Source organism: Stegostoma tigrinum, chromosome 14 (assembly GCF_030684315.1).
Source record: "Stegostoma tigrinum isolate sSteTig4 chromosome 14, sSteTig4.hap1, whole genome shotgun sequence".
Classification (NCBI taxonomy): domain Eukaryota; kingdom Metazoa; phylum Chordata; class Chondrichthyes; order Orectolobiformes; family Stegostomatidae; genus Stegostoma; species Stegostoma tigrinum.
Window position 1 is genome coordinate 61092661 of NC_081367.1, and position 18451 is coordinate 61111111.

An 18451-nucleotide genomic window follows, 5' to 3' on the forward strand; every position below is an offset into this window, starting at 1 on the left:
TTTATTACATAATACTGACTGGGTGGTTATATTACATGTAATATGTTTTTAGGGAGGTAATGGTAATATCACTGGACTAGCAATCTTTCAGAATAAATTTTAAAAAAATCATTTGAGTGATTGCGAAGGTTCTTTGGGATTTCCAGAAGTGGTGAAGGACGCCACTGTGTCAACAGATAATAATTTACCTGCATTCTTTGCAGTCGGGGTGTCCCTTTAAGGGCAATGTGGTCAGGTGACCGGGCGTTCAGGGTCGGAGACTGTGAGTCAGCGCTCCGTCTCGCCGGCTGCGTGACGTCGGCGTTTCCTGAGTGGGCGGCGGTGACGTCGATGCTTTCTGTGCGGCGGTGCTCCGCGGCGAAGCGAGGGAGACAGACAGACAGATAGACGGGGCACGACAGTCTGTCTGTCTTTGTCACACAGCCGGTCCCCGGGGAGGTGAGGATTGTCAAAGACGCCTTGAGGAGCACTGCGAGTAACAAAAGCGGGAGAATTGTGCGGGTGTGGGAAGAGGCGGAAGGAAGGAAGGCCTCTGGGAAGAGGAGGGGGTTCCGAGTATTTGACAGGTCCCCGGGACAGCGAAGCGGAGCGCTCGGCCTGTCAGCAAGCACCAACCCATCCGGCACTGGGACTGTGTAATCATTGACATACAGTGGTTATATAATTATACATACAACTCAGAGATACATGTGAGGGGATATTAAATTGAAAGCGGCCTGGAGTCTGGAACTGTCAGTCCTCAGTCGCCAGGACTCCCTCTCTCCTTTTTAACCCCCCTCCCCCACTTCATTTACATTTCCAACCTGCTTTTGGATTAGAGAAGCCGCCGTCGATCTCAAGAAACAGGCTGTCCTCCCCCCGCCCCCACTCCCTGGGGGAGGCAAGATTTCAGTCAGCAGGCCCTCCCTCCACGTTGCTGCAAAGGAGCCGAAGTAGGGTGGGAGAGAGAATCGTCGTTTCATCGAGGAGAGGGTAGCGACGCCTCCCGATTTTTATTTCTCTCGTTCACTCTCCCAAAGTAAGGGGCTTCATGCCAGTCTTCAGTGAGTCGCACCAGGCGTGCCTTGGATCGACAATGTGTTAAATTCAGTCGCGAGAAAGAAAAGAAATTTAAATTAGGAAGACAGAAGTACGGACGATTTGCCGTGTCTTTGGCACATCCCACGTGAAATAGTGGTTTGGATCCAAGTGTTTTTCTGGTTAGAAGGTGTATTTCCTCCCATCTGGCGAATGACCAAATCAGTGCTGAGAAATTTCAAACGAGTAGAAGGTTGGTTCGCCACCTGCTGAGCAGATCGTGTTTGTGTGTGTGGTTTTCGTTACTCGTCTGAGTATTGGCAGCGGAATCGGACTGTACAACCCGGCACTGTGGTGGGATTAATTTGGCTGGGATGTGCAAATGTGGAATCAGTCGAAATTCGGATTTTGCCTTGATTAGCTTGGTGATATAGAGACTTAAGACATTGTTCACAACATTCTAATTTCTACCAATGATATGTGACCAGAATGTATTGAAATGCACGACGACCATCGTGTGCTAATTTTGTAGGCGACAGTCATTTAATCTAAAGTTGTGCCTGGATATATAAATTGGGGGAAAAAAAACTGGTACGTTTCCCAGTAGCCATGACAAGTGTACAAGGAGCTATGAGAGTGATGGATGGAGTTAACTTGGGTGAAGTGATTGTAAAAAAGGAGCCAGTATATGACGGAGTGGGAGAACGAAGCAACGTGGAAAAGGAGTTTGATGGTAGAATTACACATATGCTCAGAGCCCCAGGAGTAAAGCTAGAAAGTGGACAGGGCCTTGGAGTGGAGGAGACAGCGCACACAGATGTGTGTGTGCCCAAAGCTTGCCTGTTGTCAGGAGTTCGTCCATTGGATCTTAACCCTGCTCTCAAACACACATTGGCTCAGTTTCACTTGAGCAGTCAGAGCTCTCTGGGTGGGCCAGCAGCATTTTCGGCACGTTGTACTCAAGAGTGTATGTCGCCAGGGGGGCTAATGCCCATGACATCACCCCCTGTGCTGCCAGGACCATTGCTTATACCCTCAGACAGTTCAACTGAGCTCACGCATACTTTATTGGAAGGAGAAACTATCTCCTGCTTCATGGTTGGTGGGGAGAAGAGGCTGTGTTTGCCACAGGTCCTAAATTCAGTTCTGCGAGATTTCTCTCTTCAACAGATCAACACTGTCTGTGATGAGCTGTATATTTATTGCTCAAGATGTACGGCAGAACAGCTACAAATTCTCAAAGTCCTAGGCATCTTGCCTTTCAATGCTCCCTCTTGCGGACTTATAACACAGACTGATGCACAGAGGTTATGTAATGCCTTGGTTCATGCAGGCATACTGCCTCCAGATGCCAACAAACTCCCTGGCAAAACATGCCTTGCCCAGTTACAGAGCACTGGTTCCAGTTTTGAAGTAGAACATTGGTGTCTTGGGAAATGTCAAGGTCTGTTCGTGCCGCAGTTATACAGTCACCCTGATGCTACCTGCATTCAGTGTCTGGACTGCCACATGATGTTTTCACCCCAGAAGTTTGTCCTGCATTCGCACAGGTCTCCAGACAAGAGAACCTGCCACTGGGGCTTTGATTCAGCTAAATGGCGCTGCTATGTGCAACTGAGCCGTAAATATGCAGAAACATCTGAAGAAAAGTTCTTACAGCAATGTTTGGAAGAAATGAAAGACAGATTCAACCTCAATAACCAGCGAAAAAGACTGCTTCCAAAGGTAAGTTCCATTTTTCACTTGAAGGAGAATTTTGCTGATGATATGTTTCTGTGAACAAATATTTCCTGGTCAATACTTACCTCTCGACCAACCTCAGTGAAAACAAATGATCTGGCATGAATTTAATTCCTGTATGTGGTAGATACCCTGCATTTTAATACTGGATACTACGTTGGCTGTTGAATACTGAGATGCCTAAACAGTTGAGATAGTTAATGTGAGACCTTTCTTTTTTCCAAGATATCTTAAATCTGTGTTTTGTATGGGGTGAGTGGTGCATTGGCTTAAATGTAGTGATTTTGACATCTGAGAAATCATTCAAATTCAACCGGACTGATGGGACCAAAAAAAATGTCATCTCTACTCGTTGCCTAAATGGTTGCAAGTGAAAAAAGTCTCACTCCAGTTCCAGATGAGCCTCCAATACAAAACTGGCCATAATTTTACATTGACTGACAATCTTCCTAAGACCACAGCTTCTGGTTTAGAAAATAGAAAACACAGTATCACTCTGGTGTAATTGTAAGTACCCTGTTGTCTTTGGGATTTAGACATAATAGGAGTATATAGTGTGACATGAAAGAATAATTCTAATGATGCGAGGAATCTGAAACAAAAACAGTGTTGGAAATATTCAGTGGGCTAGGCAGCATCTAAAGGGACAGCAATGTTTTGGGTTAATGATTTTTAATTAGAAATGAGAAATGTTAGTTTTAAAGGTTCTATTTTTAGGATTAAAAAGTATATATTTTAAGCAAGTGCAGAGGCAGGGAAAAGAGAACAGAGGAAAGAACAATTCAGAAAGTCTTTGGGTCAAAAGTCATGAATGATCAAACGTCTGATGGTATGAGGCAAGAGGCGAGGTGATGATTGAACAGTGAGAAAGAAAATGAAAGATGGGTGTAGAGGAGGTGTAAACGGGAAAAGAGAAATCATCAACTGCTATTTGGAAAATGTGAGTGCAGTGGTTATCATTTGTATTTTTCCCTGAGAAGTTATCAACCATGCTCATTAATATCCTGAGTGTAATAAAACAAGAATGTTCTGAAGTAAAGACATTTGTGCTTTTTGGATTCAGATTTTTTTCTTCAGTAGAGTAAGTATACAGACTGTAGGATGTGTGCAAGGAGTTAAAAATGTAAGTCATTTATGGGACGTGGGTGTCATTGGCTGGGCCAGCATTTATTGTCCATTCCATGTTGTTTTTGAGAAGGTGATGGTGAGCTTCCCTCTTGAGCCACTGCAGTCTGTGCATTATAGATGGACCCACATTACCGTTAGGAGTGGAAAACTTGGATTTGACTCAATGACGTTAAAAGTCAGAAGTTAAAAAAAATTCTTCTGAGATAACAAGGTGTAGAGCTGGATGAACACAGCAGGCCAGGCAGCAGCAGACGTGCAGGAAAGCTGATGCTTCGGGCCTACCTAGAACCTTCTTCAGAAATGGGGGAGGGGAAGGGGGTTCTGAAATAAATGGGGAGGGTCTAGGCCCGAAATGTCAGCTTTCCTGCTCCTCTGCTGCTTGGCCTGCTGTGCTCATTCAGCTGTACACCTTGTTATGTCAGATTCTGCAGCATCTTCAGTTCCTATTATCTCTGAAAAAAATTTCTTCTGCCTGGATTTGTAAAAACTGAATTGTTGCGTTCCAAGAATTCTCTGTTCTGTTTGTTTTTGTATTTGTTTATTTACCACCATGTTATTCCAAAAGATGTACAAGAATGATGCTGGGACTGGAGAGTTTCTCTCTAAGAGGCTGGATAGATTCGGACTTTTTTCACTGGAACTTAGGATGTTCAACAGTCACCTGGTATAGATTTATAAAATCATGAGGAGCATTGGTAAGGGGAATGGCAAAGGCTTTTTTACGTAGAGTAGGAGAGTTCAAAACTAGAGGGCATATTTTTCAGGTGAGGGGAGACTTTTTCTCACAGGGTGCTTCGTATGTGGAATGAACTGCTGGAAGTGGTCGATGCAGGTATGGTCACAGCATTTGAAAAAAAAATTTGGAGAGGTACAAGAATAGGAGAGGTTTAGAGGGATATGGGTCAAAGGCAGGCAAGTCTGACTAGTTTAGTTTGGGAAACTTGGACAGCATGGACCATATTTCCATGCTGTATGATTGTATAAAATGTTCAACTGATGGTGGACAAGAGATACCATGGAGATGTGCTGTTATTAGTAAAGTGCTGTGAATCCAGATAAAGTTTAAAATGATATCGCATTAAGCTTTAGAATTTACATCACACAAACGGGCCATTTAGCCCAACTGATCCTTGCTAGTTTTGTTGTTATCAAAAGAACTTTCCCCATAAGACTATAAGAAATAGGAACAGGAGAAGACCAAATGACTCCTTGAACCTGCTCCATCATTCAGTAGGATGATGGGTGATCCAACACATCTCACGTCCAGTTTTTTATCTTTTTCCCCATAATGCCAATTCCCCTACTGATCAAGAATCTATGTATCTCAACTTTAAATATACACAATGGCTTTGTCTCCACAGCTGTCTGTGGCAACGAGTTCCAAAGACACTCGGCCTTCAGAGAAGAAATTCTTCCTCATTTCAGTTTTAAATTTTGACACTTTGCCATTTGGTCCCAGACGGTCTTATGAGGGGAAACAGCATCCCAACATTTACCCTGTTGAGTCCCTGAGGAATCCTATATGTTTTATTGAAATCACTTCTTATTCTCTTACTCTATCTAACCCTATCAGCAAGTCTATGATTTCTTTTCTCACTTATTTATTTAATGAGCTTGTTAATAAAGTATAACATCATAAAAGATGCATCAGCAATGATTGTTTTATCTCTCAGATGAAGCTTCTGTCTAAGCTGGTCACGGATCAGTTGCAGTTTTCAGATTTATCAGGTAGCTGACATGTTTTATTTTCTTGAATATGATTGCATTGTGATGAGGTTTGCACTAAACAAAATTGAAATGTTTCCCATAGTGATCCCTTAAACTGAGAAAAACCTTAAATTTTGGTGACATTGCCAGATTTATTTAAGTACCTATTCAATAGTAATTATTTTCTGCATTTGAGGAACTGCTTGCATACAAGCTGTCATTTGTAAGACTTGGTTTAGCATGCTATTTGGCAGAATTCACAAACCAATTCCATAGCAAATGTCTTATCTTTCCATTCTTGGTTGATCACTTCGATGACTGTTGATCTGAAGGTTTCTGATAGTACTTAGAAAAACTGGAACAAAGATTTACAATGTCTGAGAGAAGCTCTTCTCATAAGCACCATCATATATCTATTTCTGAATTGTTCTTATTTGCTTGTGCCTGCCTTGCGGCTCTCTGTTACAACAACTGAATGCATGGGCACCAGTGATGGAGTGAATAAAATTGGGTTGTTTGAGTTTCAGATTAGAAGAGCTCTGACATTATTGTAGGTTGTAGGGCTGGAGGAGATGACAAAGGTGGAGCGAGGCTATGAATTGATGTGAAAACAAGGATGAAAATTTGAAATTCAAAATTTCAAAGGATCCATTGTAGATCAGCAAATATAAATAGATGAACAAAACTAAATTTAGCTACTCTCGAGGCTCGATCATCAAAGAGTTACAGAACTTGGTCCGAATTATGACATGGTAGCAGATTTTGGATAACCTCAAGATTACAGAAGATAGAATTTTGGACACCAGCTCAGAGTGCTTTTGATCTGTCATGTCGAGAGGAAATAAACATATAGAATCATAGAGATATACAGCATGGAAACAGACCCTTCATTCCAACTCGTCCATGCTGACCAAATATCCTAAGCAAATCTAGTCCCATTTGCCAGCATTTGGCCCATGTCCCTCTAAACCCTTCCTATTCATATACTCATCCAGATGCCATTTAAGTGTTGCAATTATACAAGCCTGCACCATTTCCTCTGGCAGTTCATTCCATACACACACCACCCTCTGTGTGGAAAAAGTTGCCCCTTGTGTCCCTTTTAAATTTTTCCTCTGTCGCCTTACACCTATGGCCTGTAGTTTTGGCCTCCCCGACCTTGGGGAAAAGATCTTGTCGATTTACCCTATCTATTATCCCTCATGATTTTATAAACCTCTATAAGCCCTCAGCCCCTGATGTTCCGGGGAAAATAGCCCCAGTCTATTCAGCCTCTCGCTATAGCTCAAACCCTCCAAACCTGACAACATTCTTGTAAATCTTTTCTGAACCCTTTCAAGTTTAATGACATCCTTCCTATAGCAGGGAGACCAGAATTGCATGCAGTATTCCAACAGTGGCCTAACCAAGGACCTGTACAACTGCAATATGACCTCCTAATTCCAATACTTGATGCACTGATCAATAAAGGCAAGCATATCAAATGCCACCTTCATTATCCTATCAACCTGTGACTCCACTTTCAAGGAACTATGAACCTGCACTCCCAAGGTCTCTTTGTTCAGCAACACTTAGCAGGACCCTGCCATTAAGTGTATAAGTCCTGCCGTAATTTGCTTTTCCAAAATGTAACACCTCACATTTATCTAAATTAAACTCCATCTGCCACTCCTCGGTCCATTGGTTCATCTGATTAAGATCCTGTTGTTCTGTCAAGGGTTTCTGCAACAGAATAGCCGTGACAGTGATGAGGTTTGGCAGTATTATGGAGGTGGAAATAGGTGATCTTGGTGATGCTATAAATACGTGATCAGAGCTCATCTCTGGGTCAGATGTGAAAGCAAGATCACAAGCAAGTTGGCAAAGTCTTCACCTGTTTCCAGCGAGTGCAGTGGAGTTTGTAGTTAGGATTGGGGTTAAACGTGAGTTCACTGTTAGTGCTGGCATATGATTATGGTATTGTTGGACATGATGAAACATAATTCAGTGTATGAATATTTATGTAGCATTATAAATAGACAAATTAATCAGCAGCTGTTATAATAGCATTATGATAGACAAATTATATAACAGCTATTTATAGTATAATCTTCATTCCTGTTGATAATGTTAAATATGTAATTTTAAATTATTATTTTCACATTAAATCCTAAAATTAAGTTATAGAATTGCACTGATGTAGTCTGAGTTTTAATACCTTTGTGGAGAGATTTCAGCTGTTAACCTGTGTAATTAACTGTGTAAACAAGAATAATTGATTAGTTTCTGCCAACCTGTTTGAATTTTGTTTTAAAAAATCTGCTTTTGACTAATCTCCTTACTATGTAAGTGGCACATTGTCACTTTCTTTCCAAATAAGTACATAGTGGTCATCCTTGATTCATGATTTTGTGGCCAAGTTTCTGAAAGATAAGTTTGGCCAGTGATCATTGAGAGAATGCCTTTGCTTCTGAGATGGAGAGAATGTTTTAATTTTAGATTGTGATGACTGGTTCCGTGTACCTCTAAACTGGACTAATCCTGATAGCACGTGCAGCATGACGTGCATAATGCTATGTTACATTGGAGCTCTCTGCCTATGAAAGCCTGAATGTGTGAACTGTTTCCCATTCACTCTTGAAGCTGATGCTTCGATGTTTCTAACATGTTTGTAACACTACCTAGCGTTGATGTTCTTGTTAATGTAGAACTTTATAACCATCTCCTGAGAAGATTAATTAGAGAATATCAACATTCCTTTATTGTCGTACTACTGAAATTACTGATTTTTAAAAAAAAATTCGTTTTACATAACTGCTATCTGAAAAGTGGAAAATGTTTTGGTCATTAGTGACCTCTGCCTTATAGGTCAGGCCTGCTAGCTGAAGGCAAGTTGCTGACGCAAGCCTTTGTGTTTGGGATCTGTTCTGAGTTAAATTGTCTATTCGTCAAGCTAAACCTATGACTACTAGCTGGTGCAGTCTGTGAGCAGCAATTAGGAGGGCCCCATTTTACCAAGATTTCCCAACTGCTGCTATACATTCTGTTTTCAGTAAATGCACTGCAGTTCTTTTGATGCATTGTCAGTACATCAACATACTGAAACAGTATTGGAATGGGATGATTTTGACCCATGCCCATGCTACATGCAGATATTGGGGCCTGAGTACTTTGTGTCTGGACATTGTGTGCCCACCCTGGATAGTAGAATTAATTTTCCAGCTCCTTAAACTGAGATTTCACTAAGAATGGCCTGTATGTGCCATTGTCCTGTTTAGGGGAGATCTGAGGAAAGTTTTTTTTCCACCCAGAGGCTGGTACATGTATGGACTGCACTGCCTGAGTGTGTGGTGGAGGATGATTCTCTCGCAGCATTTAAGAAATATCTGATGGGTACTTAAAATGCCAGAGCATGGTTGGCTATGGCTTAAGTTTATATATTTTTTTAAAATATAGTTTCTATAGCATTAGCAATTTCAATTGTTTTGTGAACAGCCTTGGACGGGAAAATGGGGGCAGCATTTTGGGGTAAATGGAGAGGCACCGTTCCTACCAGTGGTACAAGCACTTTGTGTAAAGCACAAATACAATTTTGACCAGCAGAATTGTGGTTGGCCTTGATGAACAGATCTGTGTCAGACAAATCAGCGCACTCACCTCTGAGTCAGAAGGTTGTGGTTCTCCAAAGACATGAGCACAGATGTCTTGTCTGACACACTCGTGCAGTAATTAGGGAGCATTTCACTGTTGCAGGCACTGACCTTTGGATGAAACCTTAAACCATGATCCTGCCTGGCCTTCTTGGGGAATGTAAGCTATTCAATGCCATTACTTTGAATAAAAGTAAGAGAGTTATTGTGGATTAATTATCTGTAAATCACCATCAAAAACACAGATCAGTGTGGTCATTATCACTTTGTTGTGCTATAGACAAGTTGGGTACTGCATTTCCTATATTACAACAGTGAATGTCTATACTTCAAAGGTTGGTTGTAAAGTGCTTTTAAGACATCTGGTGGTTGTATGAGGTACTATATAAATGCAAGTGTCTTTTTTAGATGATTTGCCAATGATGTATTTTCATAAAATTTATCCATTTTCTTGCTTGAGCATTACTGGCCTGGTGCTACTAAGGAACTGTTGTGTTTTGCTCATTGGGTGATGAATAAACCAAATCAATTACTTTTGAGCTTCATTTTAAGAAATGTGCATTTACATTAGCACTTTTCAAAATGTTTGTGGGTGTTTTTGTAATTCTGGCTGAAGGTACTGTAATTCTCCATGTTTGACAGTGCTGTAAGTATGTCAAAATGTTCTTGTGGTTGACAGTATAAAGGAACAGGAAGCACAAGTGTCAATAAGTAATCTCTGTGGGCCTGATGTGTATCCAGTGGTTAGGGCTGTGGCAACCACAATTTTTTTTCTTTTACGTGGAACTGAGTGAGTCATTACTGTCCTCTCTACCCCACCTGTATAGGTCCTGCTGACATCACTGGCATTTCCAGTTGATAAAATGAGATTGTGTCATTTAGATTGTCTCCCTTCTCATCATGGCACCTTATGTCTACAGCAGACAAATAAGTAGTAAATTATTGAAGGATTGGCAGTCACGTGAAAGATGAGCAATACAATCCAATTTATTGTGCCATTCACTCAGGATTTTGATTCCGCAGCCTTTCCCTGCATTTGCTTTTAACTAAAATTCCTTAAATAGTCAGCAAATAAATTATTGAAGTTTAACTTTATTTGTTTTCAGATTACTCCCACTTCTAGTGTATTTTATTCATATGACATCAATGTTTTTCTTTAAATAATCCAATTTTTCAGTACTGTGCCATGCTTATAAATTGTTATAGCCACCTTTTTTTTAAAAAATGAAGCGTGGTTGCACAATACATTTTTGATAATGATACAAAGTGCACACTACTGCTAAGATTTAACCTTTGGTGTTGTGAAGAAGCTATATTTGTTTTATTCCTCTCCCCACCTTTTCTGCTAGATCTGCCCATGTTTTCAAAGATGTTTGTTGTTATTTCAGATAACAGCATACTGCTTCAGCAATATTTTGCATTCGTTATAACTTAACTCAATTTCCCTTAGCCCATTTAGTAAGCTATCAAATGTAAACAAATATTTGGGAGATGTCCATTTTAATTGCAAAAGAAGGGAAAATTAAGGGGAAATTATCATCATGTTAATAGTATCTCAAGAGAACTGGTTTAAAGTTACAGCAGCCTTATTGCTTCTGATTGTGTTCCAAGTCCTCCAAGAGCTGAGCAGAAAAATCAAGGCCACTAATAACTAAGGGAGGGTTGCACTATTGAGGTGCCCTCTTTTGTATGTGACTTTTAGCTGAGGCTACATCTCCGGTGAATGTAAAAGATCCTGTGGCGTTATTTTGAGGAAGAGTACATTCCAGCATGTCATGGCCAATGCTTATCATTCAATCTTAAAAATAAAGCAGATTATTCATAACTACATTACTGTTTGTAAAAGCTTGCTGTGTGCTAATGTTTCAGCCTCCTATGTTACAGGAATCTCTACACGTCAAAAAGTCAGCCATTGGCTGTAAAGTGCTTTGGGACATCATGGGTCATAAAAACCAATTTAAAAGTACAAATCTTTCACTTTACGTGCAGTCAGTAAGTAGTGTATGACTGGAGAGTTATAGGAATTTTGGCTGTCCAGCCGGTTTTTCTTCCATGTGGCTATGATTGATCTGTGACCCAATTCCATGTATTAGCCTTCGCACTTATCGCAGAATTGCTAAGGTACAGAAGGAGGCCATTTGACTCATTATGCCTACTGATCATTTCACGCGGCCATCATTTGCCTAGTGCCAATCATCTGCTTTGCCCCCCCCATACACTATTTCTATCCAAATAATCATCAAATGCCCTGTTTAATGTCTGACTTGAATTTGCCTCCACCATATTTCTCGGCAGTACATTCGATACCCTGATAACTGCTGTATGAAAAAGATCTACAAGGAGGAACAGCTTCTTTCTATCTCTGCTATCTAGTCCACTCCATGATTTTTGAAATGTCAATCACATGTCCTCCTTCTTTTCACCAAGGAGAACAGTACCTCTTTTGGTTTACAATGACTTTGTCAGTCTCAGATTTGAAATTAACATTTATTTTGCTATCAATTACTGTTTGTGCAAAAGTTTTCCAAATTTCTAGCATCCTTTGTGTGTGGAATTGTTTCCTGTTGTCTTTGAATGCTAATTTTGATTTTATTGCAAAGCAATAAAAAAAATGACTACAGCTGGGCATACTTTCAATTGACTTTCATGTTCTGTTTAATTGTCTTGTTAAGTTTCCAAGTGTGAAGTTTGATAAAACAGTTTAAGATGTTAGTCTTCTGGACACCAAGGCATCGATTTTCACATTTTTCAAATTCCCCTTCCTTCTGTTTGAAGATGGTGTCTGGTATTCATGTTCCATTCGCTTATTTTGATACGTGATATCCTGCCAAAATAGTGCTTTTTTATACTAATATTTAAGCAGCAAGTTATTCATAGACAATTTGCCACTATTGAAAATTGAGCTTGATATTTTTTCTGGCAGTGTATATGAGCATATGTACTTTACAGCAGCCGTTAGACTACAGTGATGATTGCGGAAATTGCATCTAATTAGAGCAACTCTTTTGAGATGTCCAAAATTATTATTGAACGTGGAACAACTCAGAACTAATCTGTCCATGAGGATTAGGACTGCACAGGGCTAGCTGACCAGTTGTGGTGCAGAAAGCTCAGTTCATCTTCTAAACAAATTGGTTGTCAAAGTTCCAAAATTCTTCTTTTAAAATCTAGTTGTGTCAGTAGAAATTGTATGCAGCTTCCATGGGTTTGGTTAACAAAATAACCACGCATTTCATACATTTGAGATGTAATTACAACCATGACCAACAAACAAAATCAAATTTAAGTAAGATAATAAAGTGTGAAGCTGGATGAACACAGCAGGCCAAGCAGTATCTTAGGAGCCCAAAAGCTGACGTTTTGGGCCTAGACCCTTCTTCAGAGAGGGGGATGGGGAGAGGGTTCTGAAATAAATAGGGAGAGAGGGGGAGGCGGACTGAAGATGGATAGAGGAGAAGATAGGCGAACAGTTTCAAGGCTGAAGAGATTACAAGAGAGTTGCAGTGGGAGAGAGATTCCCTGAGGTTATCTCTGATCTCAAGTTTAAATATGTGACTTTCGGGGAAGTCTTAAAAGGACAGAAGGAATTAGAAATATTGCAGTGTGTGACCTAGTCAGATGAAGGTATATTCACCATTGTAGGCAGGATGGAGGAGTGAGATAAGGAATGTATGGGAAGCCAAAGGAATGCAGAAGGTTTGGGAAGGATAGTTGATATTTTAAGTGTCAGTCATTCATCTTGTTGTTCTAAGCAATTTTTTTTGTTTGTCCATATTCATTCAGTTATGTGCTTATCTCAGATGGCACTGCACTTATTTTTAGGGCTGCTGATCATCTTTCCACTTACTGTCACCACCAGTGTGCTTTCCAGTCAGTAGTGTGCCAGGTAAAAGGCAATTTTCTGTGAAAGAGTTAATTTTTTCACTTGAAATAAAAGTTTTATAATTTGTTTTAAAATGAAAGCAGGTGCTTGGTATCAATGGAAGTATTACACCAAAGTGTGATTGGGCAGAACAGAAAATCATTGCAGTTTTATGATTATTTAAAAGTGGTGGGAAACATCTTGTGCTAGTTATAGTAACAGGTTTGGGATCACTAGAAATGTTCATGTTTATGGAAATATTTTTATTTGAATGCTCAATTGAACCAGTGCGAAATTGGTGGGGTCGGAGTTAATTTTCTAAATTTTAAAGAACTTAATGAATGAGACGCAATCTCGTTGAAACATAAGATTCTTTGGGGATTTGACAACATAGATGCTGAAAGGCTGTTTTCACCCTTGCGGGAGAGTCTAGGACCAGAGTGCAAATCTTAGAGTAAAGGGTGGCCCATTTAAGACAGAGATGAGGAATTTCTTTTCTGAGGATAGTGAATCAACCAACAGTTGAGGCAGGGTCATTAATAATATTCAAAGCTGAGATATACAGATTTTTAATCAGGAACGGAAACAGGGTTGTTGGGAAACAGCAGGAACGTGGAGTTGAAGGCTTATGAGATCAGCCATCATCTCATTGAATGGCCTACTTCTGCTCCTACATTTTATGGTCTAATGGGGGTTTGCGAGTAAAATAGGAAGAGAAGGACAGCGCACAATAAGGTAATTTTTTGGATTTGCTGTTTTGTACATAGTATGATTTCTTAAGCTCAACCTTTTGCTAAGTCCCATTTTAAGAATTGTGATTTCTTCAGCCAGATGATGCACATTTGTGTTCATTATTCTGAAATACTTGTGTGCAATTAGCTTGCCGTGTGCAAACCAGTATTTGTATAGGCAATGGTCAGGCTACTGCCAACCCATTTATTTAGAAAAAGGCATTAAAGCCATAGAGGCATGCAGTGTGGAAACAGATCCTTTGGTCCAACTAATCCAGACCAAACATGTTCCCAAGCTAAATTAGTCCCACCTGCCAGCATTTGGCACATATCCCTCCAAACTGTTCCTACTCATGTACTTATCCAAATGTATTTTAAATGTTGTAATTGTATTTGCATCCTCCACTTCCTTTGGCATTTCATTCCACACAAAAACTGTTCTCTATATAAAAAAAAGATTTGACGCCTCATGTCGTTTTTTAAACTTTCTCTTCGCACCTAAACAAAAAATACCCCCTAGTTTTGAACTTGCCCACATTAGGGAAAAGACCTTTGTTATTCACCTTATCTGTGCCTCTCATGATTTTATAAACGTCCAAATGGTCACCCCTTCACCTCCTATGCTCCAGTGGAGAAGTCTCAGTATTTCCAACCTCTTATAATTAAAACCCTCCATTCTCAGCAACATTCTGTTGAATCTTTCCTGAACTTGCTCCCGTTTAATAATATCCTTCCTGTAACAGGACGATCAGAACTGCACACAGTACTCCAGAAGAGGCCTCACCAATGTCCTGGACAACCTCAATATGATGTCCTAACTCCTATACTCAAAAGTCTGAGCAGTGAAGGCAAGTGTGCTAAATGCCTTCTTAACCACATTGTCTACTTTGATGCAAATCTCAAAAAATTAGGTAACTGAATCCCGATGTCTGTCTGTTCTACAACACTACCCAGGGTCCTACCATTAATTGTGTAAGTCCTGCCCTTGTTTGTTTTACCAAAATACAATACCTCACAGAGTCACAGATTGTATGGCATAAATTCACGAGGATGATATTGGTAGTGAAAACCTATTTATGGGGGAGAATTGAAAACATGGGCTATTTCCATTGAAGCAGAAAAGTCTGAACTATAATAGTTTTATTTAAACGTTTATTAACAATTTTGATTAGTTAAATCATGAATGTGTCAAATGTGGAGTATGTCCATGATTTATGGGTCTTTATGTGGAATTTGTTACTTTGAAAATGGATTATTTAAAGAAGGTTAACGTTCATAAAATTATTTGTACAAATGGTTTGACTAGACAATGGCTCGCCTCCACCCATCCACACAATCAAACTTTCCAACCGTCAGATTTTGGTCTTTTACCCATCAAACTCAACTCATCTGTCAGTATCAGCTATTAGTTTAGCTGCACAGATTTTACTATCCAGAATTTCTCCTGTGTACCTAATTCCAGCACCGTCATTAGCCAATCTCTTGCTGAACTTTTGATCTTCAATCTCACATTTTCTTTATTGGCTAAATATGCACTTTAAATAAATGAATCTTTTGTTATGCCGCAATGAAACACCTTGGAATTTTTCTTCCCTCTGTTACGGGCATGATATACCTGTAAATACTGTGTTTTGGCTTTGAGGTAAGCATATAAAAACCAAGTTAAATCTATTTGTTATCTGGAAAATAAGTCATTCAGTAAAATAGAATGCTAGAAACTGTTGATGCGTATTCCTGAGTTTTTGTTAACTCAGCATGTGCAGACATGTCATGACGCATCCCTGTGGCCGCCGCGTGGGCTTTAAGTCTGGACTTTCTGCCCTACTGGTATGAATGCAATCAATGCACTAGAAGACCCTCCCTATTTCTGAGCTGTCAATTCAAATTTGCATTCAGCCCATCAAGATAATCCAATCACAAAGAGCAATTGTCAGAAATCATAGGTGGTCATCACCGTACTTGTTATGGATTGTGCCGTGAATTATTTTATAAGCTGACTACTCAAAGCAAGAGCATGTCATGAAAATGTGTAAAAAAGCTAGATTTGTAATTGGCATGCAAGTACAGTTTTGATACCAAAATATTACAGTGCTGGAAGTCTGAAATAGAATCAACTGTAATAAATACTTAGGTTAGACAGACATCAAAGTGCAATGTTCATTAGGACTATGAAAAGTTAGAGATGTAGCAAATTCTGAGACTGGGGAGGGGGAAAGGTGGCAAACAAAAGAAGCTGTCATGCAGGCTGGAATGCAGCCGAGGCTGTCTGGGGATGATGTGAGAGACAAAAGGTGCCAACGTAACAAGTAAAGAAACAATATTTATCTAGAGAAGGAATAAGTGGGAATAACAGATTCAGTAATGAGAACTGCTGTCTTAAAATCGACAGAAATGTATTGAGTTCAGAGGACTGTAAAATGTCAAATTAGCTCATGAGGCATTGTTCCTCAAACTCACACTCAGCTCCATTTGCACAGTTTATTCTTGTAGATTTCACAAAAGGTGTTCAACAGCGTTGGCAGTGTAGGGCTGTGCAGGATTTTGGGAAAACTGGCTATACACCACAGTGCCTCAGTTTCTTCTGCTCCTTCAATGCCAAAATGTACCGCACTGCATAGTTTGATGGTTCCACCTCTGACAGCCCCAGGGTGAAGAATGGAGCAAAGGAAGGCTGGATCCTAGCCCCACTCCATTTGTCACCTCTTTGTGTCCTGACCTTTCCTTTCCCAGTAGATATGGAATTAAATGCACGACAGGGTGAATGGAAAGCACTGCCATTTATCAAGATTGAAACAAAGACAAATTGGGAACAATTTAGATTTCAGTAAATAAGGATAAAGGGATTGAGTGAAAGGGGGAAAAATAAGAGTATGAGAGTAAGCTTATGGGGAACATACAAACTGACTCCAAAAGCTTCCATCGATACTGAAAACAAAAAGATAAATGTTGATCCCTTACAATCTGAAACACAACGTTATTATGAGGACACAAAGAGATGACATACTGATTAAATACATAAACAAAACTAGAAGTTGCAAGAAATAAATGTGGGTTTGGCAGCATCAATTTCTCTGTCCCATAAATCTGTCTCCGTATGTTCTCTGTGCTCTCAGATTCAATCCTGACTTTGTTGTCAAGCCTGCCAACAAGGGTGGTGCTGTTTTTGTCTGGGATTCTGTCCTCTACATTGCGAAGACTGAGCGCCAGCTCTCTGATACCTTCTCCTTCTCCCCCAAGACCATGATCCCGCCATTGAACACCAGGCTATTGTGTTCGCAATGGTTATTAATCTAATTTCATCAGGGAATTCACACCCTGCCGCCGCCACCACGACTGCGTCCAAGCTCATAGCCCCTCAGCCCTGCTCAGGCTGACCTTTGCCCATTCCACTGGTTGCCCAACAGCATTTTGCCTGCCCGCCCCAGCTATTCACAAAATATATTAATGATTTAGATGAGACTATTAAATGTAATCTCTCCAAGTTTGCAGACAGCATAAACCTGGGTGGAAGGCTGAACTTTGAGGAGGATGCAGAGATGCCTGTGTGATTTGAACAAGTTGAGTGAGTAGTAAAATGAATGGCAAATAAAGAATAATAAGAATAAATATGAGGTTACCCATTTTGATTGTAAAAGTAGAAGCCCAATTATCATCTGAATGATGATAGATTGGGAAAGGAGAGATGCAAATGAGACTTGGGTGTCCTTGTACACCAGTTGCTTAAAGTAAGCATTCAGGTGAGGAAAGTAAATGGTATGTTGGACTTCATAGCAGGAAGATTAGATTACAGGAGGAGGGATGTCTTGCTGGAATTGTGCAGGGCTATGGTGAGACCACACCTGGAGTATTGTGTGCAGTTTTGGCCTTCTTGTCTGAAGACTTACGTTCTAGTTGTAGAATGTGTGCAACAGAGATTTTCCAGACTGATACATGAAGAAAGACTGGAATGGTTAGGATTGTATTTTGTAGAGTTTAGAATGGTTATGAGTATCTCAAAGAAACCTACGTAATTACATCAAAATTTCACAGGGCAAATGCAGGAAATTTGTTCTTGGTGACGAGCCTAGAATTAGAGGTCATTTTTGAAGGATAGGGGATCAGCCATTTAAACCTGAGTTAAGGAAGAATTTCTTCACCCAGAAAGTGATAAACCTCTGGAATTCTTTGCCATAGAAACAGTTGAGGCCAAAACGCTGTAACGCTTGCAGCCATCAAAGTTATTAAGATAGGTTATTGATAGCTAGGAAGTGATCCTCATAGCATCCACTAATAACAGCCTGCCAACCTGGTGAAAATGAATTTATTCCTATGCTCTGGTTTCTGTTGTTTAACTAGATGTCCATCCATAAAAATATATTACAGGAATCCAGTGACCTCATACCTTGAGCAACAAGGGTGGCACGGTGACTCAGTGGTCAGCACTGCTGCCTCACAGCGCCAGGGACCTGGGTTCAGTTCCACCCTCAGAAGACTGTGTGGAGTTTGCATGTTCTCCCCGGGTCTGTGTGGGTGTCCTCCGGGTGCCTCAGTTTCCTCCCACAGTCCAAAGATATGCAGGCTAGGCGAATTGGCCATGCTAAATTGCCTCTCGTGTTCAGGGAGGTGTAGCTTAGGTGGGCTATAGGGGATGGGGTCTG

General features: G+C 40.3%; 1 protein-coding gene across 1 annotated transcript in view; it reads left to right on the forward strand.

Moving 5' to 3' along the window:
* The first annotated feature begins 313 nt into the window (after window positions 1–313).
* Window positions 314–18451, forward strand: part of LOC125457814 (ski-like protein) — a 74787-nt gene continuing 56649 nt past the window's right edge. Inside the window, exon 1 of the mRNA XM_048542449.2 lies at window positions 314–2742. Within this exon, the coding sequence (XP_048398406.1) occupies window positions 1627–2742 (1116 nt within the window). The 5' untranslated portion in view covers window positions 314–1626. The remainder of the gene's footprint in view (window positions 2743–18451) is intronic.